The sequence below is a fragment of the Telopea speciosissima genome, chromosome 6 (genome assembly GCF_018873765.1).
Source record: "Telopea speciosissima isolate NSW1024214 ecotype Mountain lineage chromosome 6, Tspe_v1, whole genome shotgun sequence".
Lineage (NCBI taxonomy): Eukaryota > Viridiplantae > Streptophyta > Magnoliopsida > Proteales > Proteaceae > Telopea > Telopea speciosissima.
In genome coordinates this window covers 42162569-42172726 of record NC_057921.1, presented here as the reverse complement: position 1 = coordinate 42172726, position 10158 = coordinate 42162569, and the positions used below count along the sequence as shown (strand labels likewise).

The following is a 10158-nucleotide window of genomic DNA, read 5'->3' as shown; positions in this document are numbered from 1 at the left end:
ACCATCTATGTAAGGAAAAGCCTCAAAAGGTAGAGAGTGAACGATCACAGAAATTCTGTATGTGAACCAAAATACTCTTTTCCTGCCTATTAGATTTTATGGATCTTGACTGGATGCATGGGGATCCAATGCGACCTTGCAAAGAGCATGTCGGGAGAAACCTTGGTTGCCAAGTTAGTTGGGATTTTATTTATTTATTTTTGAGAGCAGAAGCACCTTTCTTTCACCTTTAAAACCAACATTTTCTTCCACAAAGAGGCAAGAATACTCTCATCAACACCCCCCATTATTCTCCCTAAATAGACTCACCCACCCACTTACATAACACACACAAATGGGTTAAGTATACAAATTGTGATTAATTATAATAGGACATATTGGTCATTTCATGTAGAGAAGTAGGCATTTCAAGACAAATGGGAACGTTTAGGAATGCATGCTTTGAGTTTGAGGAGAGCATTGCTATTCTTTTCCAAGAGAAAAAGAAATTAAAGGGTCATTTAGAGTTGAACTTGGGGGGATTTAGAGAGTTAGGAAAAACAAAAGAAACATCAGTAATGTCGTTCTTCAATGTCTCAAGCTCTTTCTACCTTCTTTTACTCTTCTTCTATTTCTCCTCAATCTTGCTTGCCAGGTTCCTTCAGACTCTTTGCAGGAATTACTCTATCAAAAGGTCTGTTTGATACAAAATTTTTAATTTCACCAATCCTGTTTTCCTCTGTTTCTCTCTAATGGAGCTTCTTCTTTTTTGCAGCAGTGATGATGAAGGCCAAACTGACTATTTGGAAGAAGAGGACGAGGAGGAGGAGGAAGAAGAAGAGGAAGAAGAAGAAGAAGAAGAAGAAGAAGAAGAAGAACATGCCTTGTTTACTGTGGAATACACAGAAAGAGATGATTTGGTTGCCGACATCATTCTTGGCGGCGAAGCCTTATTGTTCTTGCCCATTAAAAGCACCCAGAAGGATAAGCTTCTCCCTGAAGAAGACATGGAATCTGAGGGAAGTGTATATGAAGACCCTGATGAAACCTTTGTCCCAGATGAATTGCCAATATCTAACTCACCTGCTTCAGAATCTGGGTGTAATGCTGAAGTTGTGGTTGAAGAAAAGCTTCCCACAAGGGACACTGATTCAATTGATGGGTCTACATTAGAGCTTACAACACCATTGGAAACAGACCCAAATGAAAATGGCTCTGTGGCTGATGACTTAGCTTATGAAGGTAAGTATCTTTGTTAGTGTCTTTGTGAAGTTTCTTAAATTGGGCTCCACATTGCAACTCAGACTGATATTGATTGTTCTGTTTTTACAGAAGGCTATGATAAAAGAGAAGAAGCTGAAGCTGACACAGGGAATGTAGAGACAAATTTATCTGAAGATGAGAATTTTTTGGTTTTTGCACCTACACAACTGGAAACTAAAAAGCTTCAACCTAAAACAATTGAGGACATCCATGGAGATTCATTTACAGTTGGGTCAACTTCTAAGAGTTCTTCTGATTGGAGAAGCTCCATGCTTTGCAGGGATTCAGGAACAGAGGATCCCTTCTCATCATCGTCTCGAAGGAGCTGCCCGAATTGGGAATCATTTACTGTGTTTCGAAAATACGATGAGGAGATGATGTTTTTGGATCGAATTAGTGCCCAAAAGCTTAATGAAACAGGTAATTAATTCACTTTGAGCTTAAATTTTCTATTTTGGTACATTCTTTAAACTGATTGTCTAATATTAATTAACAACCCATATTTAGAATCACTTAGGGGAATTGAAGTATGTCCAAGATCCATCTCGGAAAGGATAGTGCATAAGCTCACTACCAAGAACAGAAGATCAAACGGGATAACTAGAAACCCATATCATGAATTGGAGAGTGCTTATGCTGCTCAAATTTGCTTGGCATGGGAAGCTCTTAATTGGAACTACAAGAATTTCCAGCGTCTAAGAGCTTCACGAACCGAAGAAGAAGATCCGGGTTGTCCTGGCCAAATTGCACAGCAGTTTCAGCAATTTCAGGTTTTATTACAGCGATATATCGAAAATGAGCCTTACGAGTATGGCAGGAGACCTGAAGTTTATGCTCGAATGAGGATTTCTGCACCAAAATTACTTCTAGTTCCTGAATTCCGAGGTAGTACTCAATGAAAGTAAAACGTTTTCAATTATTAAGAAGTGATTAATCTCTAAAACACAGTTTTTTTTTTTTTTTTTTTTTGTTCTTTTCTTTTTATTTTACAATTTTGTTAACTTGGTTGCTTTATAGATTCAGAAGAGGAACAGAAAGAGGAGAATTTTGGTACAAGGATCTCATCACCTAAGTTCCTCAGAATAATGGAGGATGGAATTCAAACATTCATGAATTTTCTCAAGGCAGATAGTGAGAAGCCTTGCAAGATCATTACAGCAATTTTCAAAAAGAATAAAAGCAATTCAGTTGATCCCACTCATCTCCATATGGTGAAGAAGGCAAATACAAAGGTAAATCACAGTCTCCTCTTTTTGTACCTTCTCAAACTTATAAGACAATATAACATTCTTTCTTCTTCACTCTTCTTAATTACTGTGTAAACTTTAAACTTAATTTGCAGAAAAAGCTGAAGCTTAAAGATCTGCGCCGCAGTAATAAATGCTTAAGGAGGAAGAAGAAGAAGTTGAAGCATGATGAGGAGATGGAGATACTGATGGGTCTGATAGACCTAAAAGTGGTGTCCAGGGTATTGAGAATGTCTGATATCAGTGAAGAACAGTTAAGGTGGTGTGAGGAGAAGATGAGCAAAGTAAGATTGTGGGAAGGGAAGCTACAAAGAGATTCCTCTCCACTTTTCTTTCCGGCACACTGAGCCTTCCAAGGGTAGTGTGTGTGTGTGTGTGTGTGTGTTGCATGATGACTAGATCATGAATGTGCATGAGAGTGAATATCCAAGTTACCCTTTTGTAAATACTGAATAAAAATGGTAGTGGGGACCCACAAATCAAAGTAACATGTGGGGGGGTGACATAGATTTGGAATCCATGGAAAGAAAGGAAAAGATGATTTGTCTCTGTAATCTCATAAATAGGGAAAGTGAAAGGGGAGCATAGACAAAGGAAAGAACAGGGGATAGAGACAAGAGACATAGGTAGCTTTAGCTTTCTTTATCTTTTTAATTGTGGGAGTTTATCTATAACTCCATTAGAGATTTGAATTGAATCAAAAGAAGAGATGGACAAAGCTGCCATTTTATGCATGCAGTGTAATAAAAAGGGAAGCACATGGTACACTCAAAGGAAGAGAGAGACCTCAAATGGGCCCCTCTTATTTAAGGAAGGAATCAAGGAAAGGAGACCCTACACATTATTCATTATTAAATAAAACAGTCATTGTAAGAAGTATCCGGATAGCTCTGATTTTGATATTGGTTAGTAAAAAGTTAATGATGTTTGTGGCTTATAATGAGATACATTGACTACACAACTTTATATATCTTTGCGTTAATAAACATGTTAATTGTAGTTTTGTACCATGAAATTAATATTGTTTAAGATGTTAATGGCAATCCAAGATGTTGAGCTTGGCTTTCATATAAATTGCATTAACATAATTAGATTATAGAAGTGACCCTTTTTTTTTTTTTTGGGGAAAAATAGAAGTGACCATGTTGATGCATAAACCCAAGTCTTTCTAATCAAGGGGGCCACTTCATAGATGACCATATACCTAAACTCTAATATTGTTTTGTGTTGCCTTTCTTCTTTTCAGTCTTTTCTTTCTTTTTTGCTTTTCTAACTCGGTTTCATTTGGATGTTATGGATTAACAAACATATGTTACGTGGTACATGCACACGTTTACCTATCTTGGAGAAGATAAGGATGCTAATTGCAGAGAGATTTTAGTACTGGTTGGCGATATTTGGAGGCTACCGAACCTCTTTTCTAAAAGAGAAGTTGTAGGGGGAAATCCAATCTATCTTTATCTTCAATTACTTCTAATAAATATTACAACCTATTGCAACTAACAACTCCATGTACATTCCCTTTAATTTTCCACGTCAACATTTAGTCGCACTACTAATAACTTATCTATATAACTAACCTCACTACACACGCTCTTATTTCCCTTCCCCACTTACATAGGTTTCTCTCTCCAACCATGCATCAAGCAAGAGCTGCACACGTCAAGAGTCCTATGTGCACGTAACAAATTCCCATCTTCTCAAATTTTGGTCTTGTTCCCAAGACCATGCATTGCTTCTAAATCTTCCACTGTGGCCTCCTCCTCCTCTTCGTAACAACCTTCAATTAAGAATAATTTTTTACATCGATGTCCAGGCACAAACCGCTCATTACAGTTGTAATAAAGTCCCTTAGCCCGTCTTTCTTTCATCTCTGTTGATGTGAGTCCACGAATGGGAAGAGATTCTATGTCAAGTGAAATATTCTTTCTCTCAAATGAGTGATCGTCTGCCTTGTATAATCGAGCCAATCCAATAGCTACTGAAAGTGTAGCAGGTCGGGTAGCTAGAATATCAGCTTTGATTTGGTCATTCAAGCCACTAATAAAGAAGCTGACCTGCCTATGTGGCAGTATGGGTCCCACCTTGGAGAGGAGTTTCTCAAACTTAGACTGATAATCACGAACAGTGCTAAGTTGTTGTAACTTAGCCAAATAAGTCTTGGAAGGGAGTAGGTCTGAACCTTGCATGTAATCCATCACAAAAAATGTGTCATATCACCCTTTCTTCATCTCTCTTAGAGACTTGATTCCAGATTTTGTGTCTCCTTCCAAATGGAAGGAAGCTAACACAACATGCTCCTACTCTGGTGTCTGGTGAAAATCAAAGAACTGCTCCTCACAACATGTCCAAGTGGTTGTGTCTTCCTCCCCATTATATCATGGGAAGTCCAACTTGACCAACTTAGGCGTGAAGGTTTGTTGGGACGTGGAAGATTGTGGATTAGGATAGACCGAAGAAGGTCAGACTTCTTGTGGTGAAATGGTAGTTCTTGAATTTTCCCCCACCTCATATTGAGAGGGAGGGCGTGGGTTACTCAATCTTTCAAAGAGCTCATCAAGCTTTGAAAGTATCCGTTGTTGATCTTGAATAAGATGTTGTCCTTCTTTCAGGGTACTTACTTCTCCTTCGAATCACTCCACCCAATCATCCATGTCCCTACACTGGTACCAAGTTGGTACAGGTACACGTTTACCTATTTTGGAGAAGATAAGGATGCTAATTGCAGAGAGATTTTAGGACTGGGCGGCGATATTTGGAGGCTGTCGAATCTCTTTTCTCAAAGAGAAAATGGAGGGGGAAATCCAATCTATTTTTATCTTCAATTACTTCTAATAAATATTACAACCTATTGCAACTAACAACTCCACATACATTTCCTTTTATCTTCCCACATCAACATTTAGTCGCACTACTAATAACTTATCTATATAACTAACCCCGCTACACACGCTCCTATTTCTCTTCCTCACATACATTTCTCTCTCCAACCATGCATCAAGAAAGAGCTGCACACATCAAGAGCCTTATGTGCACGTAACATTATGAGATTCATGTTCTGTCTTATTAAAAATGGAAGATATAATGCAGTGATTAGGACCAGCATGGTCAATAATGGTTTTCTCCAAGTTTAATGAGAGCTTGACAAAGAATGTCATTTCACTACAATGAAATCTAATGACATTTACAGTCCCTCCTCTCCCTTATTCTTACGATCCTCCCCCTCTCCCCCGCATATCTTAAAGGCTTCTTTATCTTCCTCAAATCCAATTAATCTTACCTCAGTCTCCATTTTGTCGGTTTCCAGTATCGTAACTGTCACATGCATCATTCAAAAGAAACTTCTTGCCTCTTGTTCATCATCCTCATGGGATGAAAAAAAAAGGTTGTACCCAGTGCACGAGGCTCCTACCACTGCAGGGTCTGGGGAGGTCATAATGTACGCAACCTTATCCCTCATGGGATGATTTAGATGAAATTGATGAATCTCCTATCGTTACAGACATCTTTTCCACATTTGTACCTACTAATGAGTTAAGTGCTCCATGCATTACCATTGAACCTGAATTACAAGCTAAACTAAATGCAAACTGGAAATTCAGTTTAATTGGTAAGTTGACAAGTTTCTTTCTTCCCTACTTAACTCTCAAATCACGTCTCCTCTCTATCTAGAAACCCCCATAATCCTTCCATATCATGGATATTGGTTCTGGTCATTATGTTTTTAAATTTTCTTGTATGGAGGGCCTTGGTCAATCACAGCTCCCTTCCTATCTCTTAGAAGATGGAAACCGAGCTTTCGCCCTTTTGAATCATCAACAACATATTATACTTTGGGCCCATTTTCCTAATTCTAAGATATATTTTTTGATTGGGTAGGGTTTTGCGTAAACCCTTGAAAACTGATTTTAACACTAAACATCTCATGAGAGGTCGTTATGCGAGAGTATGTGTTGAAATCTCTATCTTACAAGCTCTTGTTAATAATGGTAAGCTAGCAGGCACTTCGAAATATTATGAATGCGAGGGAATATCTTCATTGTGTTTTAACTGTGGGTGTATGGACCATACACAATATGTATGTCCTTTGTCTCCCTTGATTCTGAAGGTCAAAGAGCCTCTAACCCCACTTTCACAAAGGACTCCATGGGTCCTTAGATGTTGGTTCAGCATACATGTCAAAGACCATGTAACCCCTCATGCTCCATCTAGAATTCCTAACCTCCACTTACCTGAGCGATTCCCCCTCCACTCCTCCCTACTCCCCCGCCGCTCACTCAATTGTACAAGTGTCTCTTGATTCACAGTCGGTGACTACACCCTCACTGCCCCAGAGTATCAATTATTATCTTCAATCTCAAAGTCTCATCTTATCTGTAATGACGATTTTACTGTATTCGTGCATGATGACAAATAACCATTCTAATCATATTCAGAATAAATTACCTTTCTGTCTTATTTCATTGTCTTGTCTTATTTTTAGACCTTCCCATATAACCTCCCATGTATCATGTTATATTGTTGCCACCTCACTAATCCACTCTCCCACTAACCCCCTCCCACCATGATGGACAGATCCCACCTTTGTTGGCCACTAGGGATGTTCCTTCCCATTTTAACTCCTCCTTGGTAAATTCTTTATCTTCTTTATGTAGGGAGTCTAAAAGCTCATTTGTTATTCCACACATTCTAGCTCATGATACTCCCACTCCACATCTCTATATATTGTACATTTTTGCTTCTTCTACTTGTCCCCCCTCCTCATCTACCCAGGTGTCTCCTCCTTCCCATTCGACTGCTAACATTTTGTAATCCTCCTTCTATGTGCATAGAGGTTAATCTCCCATTAGTTAATCCCAGTTCAATTTCTAATTATAATACAATGCTCCATTTTAACTCACCAACCAAACTTCATATAAGACTATCATTTTTCTTATCACTCGTCACATGTAGTATATCCACATCACATTCCACATCCCCTTCAAATCCTACTCCAATAGGACCTGAAGACATGGCGATTTCCTCACTTGATTCTAATGCACACATGGTATTACAGTGTCATAGAAAGTCAATTTAAAAAGAGCCTCAATTTTGGCTAAGTATAGGAAAATATTTGCAATATTTTTAGAGAAGTGCTCCATAAAATAGACTCAATCCTTGCTATGCTATATCACACCAAACCCTTTGGCAACCATGCCACTTGGCAGTCATCTCACCCATGCCATGAGACATAGTGGAGTCCACATATTGTGAGGCCCACCTATATTTTCTCTCTCCTCTTTCTCTCTCCTCTTTCTCTCTCCTCTAATCAATAAAAGAAAGCTTCAAAACACTCTGCTACTGAACCACTATCAGCTCAAGTAGTACTGTCACTATACAAACAACTGTGCCAAATTACTAGATAGCTCTTAAGCAAAGTAGATGGACCAAAATGCCTAAACACTAACAAGACCATCTCTGAAGTTCGTGAGCACTATAAACTGCTGCATACCTCAAAACTGGTCACCTCATCACTGTTTTGCACTTGGTTTCTAACTGTTATACCCGCACCCCGGGAGTATAATTAATTATTAATTCTTCCCCGTGACGTGTAGTTATCAGTACCACGTATGCCGGTGAGTTGTTCTCACTGGTGGTCAAACCCAGCTATATTGACCATAGTACGAGGTTGCCTGTGGAAACTAGTCGGGACCACGGAGGTTGCACCTTGACGTGTCAGGGGTAAGTAGTTGACCAAATTTTGTTGTGTGCTTACTGCCCTCTCAAAGCCCTCGAAGTGTGGTCCAAAGGCCCTGACCTCTTATGGTGGGAACCACCTTCCTACTCGCATCGGAGGCAAGGTTACTGGCTGCCTCCGACCCTGCATCCAATGCTGCTAACAAGGACCCTTGTGGGTGAGACCCTGTGGCTAAGGTGCTATTGGTGCCCTGCCATGTTTGACCCTACCCAAATAGACCCTAGGTTACACTTATGAGGCCTTATCCAAATAGGCCAATAAATGTGAAGTCTATATGAGAGAGAGGGGTAAGACTATTCCTTAGTCTTTCTTTTTTCTTTCTCTTTCCTAACCTAATCGTGAAAGGAGAGGAGAGCTTTGAAGAGAGGAGGCGGCAAGGAGGAGAAGGAGGAGAAGGAAGGGAAGAAGAAGAAGGAAATGGCTGCTGGGTTTGGAGCTTTAAAGAGGGTACATCGTGTGTACCTCAAACCAGGTAAGCCAAGTGCCCTTTTCCCCCATTTTTCTCTCTTCCCCCTTGCTCGTTTGAGCTTGGGTGGTTCGTTGGTTGCAGCCCCAAGATGGGGATTTTTTTTTGGAAACCCAAAGGGTTAGCTCGAGCCATGTGTAGTTTCCCCTTGTAGGATGCTATCCCATTTCATTACAATCCTATAAAGACCTCTATTTGACCTCTTGCTGAATCTATTTGATTCTAAAGCTTCAACCACCAAAGAAAACCCCAAATCTGGATTTTTGAGCTTTTGATCCTTTAAACCCCCTTAAATCTTTGAATGTTGGGTGTTTCTAAGACCCAAATAGACTCCAAGACACCCCTCCCTTGTCCCTTGAGGCTTAGAGAACCAAATGGGACGACCCTGGGCTTTTAAAGACCTTGAAATCACACTTGGGTTGCATCGGAGGCAAGACTGCGTGAGTCCGATGTTTGCCTCCGATGTGTCCTGAGCCTGCAGGGAAGGTCGGAGGCAAGGTCGGAGGCAAGCCTGCTGAGTCCGACGTTGCCTCCGATGCAGTTTTTAAGGCTTATAACTTATGTAAACTGTGGGGTTTCTCTATGAGGCCTTCCCTACACTCTCTCACACTCTTATTCACTTCCATAGGCGCCAACATATGTGCAATGGAGTGATTTTGAGCGGGAATCGTTGCGCTTATACAAATTCCATTTGAAGTAATTGGTGAGTGGGTTTGGGTGACTGTTTGAGCTTGTTTACTATTGTTTATTCATGCATTAATGAATTATATTGTGACATTATCATTCAAGCATGATTGCATATTTGCATTTATTCTTATTCGATGATGATGATTTGGATGATATGGATTTGTGTTGGGTTACGGTCTTGGGAAGTATTGGCACCGAACCCCGTATACGTGGAATTGTATATTGCATCTCATTCTTGCTCGTATGCGCCGTGTTGTGCTGGTACCGGTGTTAGATGGAATGGGACGTTGACACACCCGGATGTACCTCTCAACACGATAGGATTCATGTAGTATATCTGTGGTTAGGCTCAGGCCTCCCTATGCTACGACCCTTACCAACGGGGCTTAGGTGTTGGGTAGCCGAGCACCGCTGCTGTGGAGAGTTAGAGAGGCCAGGCCAGGGGTAGTAATGGTTATCGGGGTCCCTCTCCGGGTGGTGATGACTACGACGGCGCGCGGCTCCATAGTAATAATTGAGGTTGCATTGTGGTGAGAATGGAAGGATCCACAATGTCTTCCCGAGTTATTGCAGTAGCATATACCCATTGACTTAGCATTGTGTGTTAGGTGGTAAATGGCTCGGTTCCCTATGCTACGACCCTTACCAACAGGGGTTTAGGTGTTGGGTAGCCGAGCACTGTGCCGTGGAGAGTTAGAGAGGCCAGGCCAGGGGTAGTAATGGTTATCGGGTCCGCCTGGGTGGTGATGACTACGACCGCGCGGGCTCCATAGTAATAA

The 10158-nt window shown here is 40.6% G+C and overlaps 1 protein-coding gene across 3 annotated transcripts; it reads left to right on the top strand.

Moving 5' to 3' along the window:
- The first annotated feature begins 546 nt into the window (after positions 1 to 546).
- LOC122663705 lies at positions 547 to 3335 on the top strand. 3 transcript variants are annotated; one of them, XM_043859333.1, is made up of 7 exons: positions 547 to 673; positions 755 to 1221; positions 1312 to 1662; positions 1750 to 2127; positions 2260 to 2474; positions 2585 to 2842; positions 2877 to 3335. In XM_043859333.1, the coding sequence occupies exons 1-6, from the start codon at positions 558 to 560 to the stop codon at positions 2834 to 2836; spliced, it is 1779 nt and encodes a 592-aa protein (XP_043715268.1). In that variant the 5' UTR covers positions 547 to 557; the 3' UTR covers positions 2837 to 2842; positions 2877 to 3335. The 3 variants fall into 3 exon arrangements, with proteins under 3 accessions (XP_043715268.1, XP_043715269.1, XP_043715267.1); XM_043859334.1 differs by having other exon boundaries at positions 2642 to 3335; XM_043859332.1 differs by having other exon boundaries at positions 2585 to 3335.
- The last annotated feature ends 6823 nt before the right edge of the window (positions 3336 to 10158 follow it).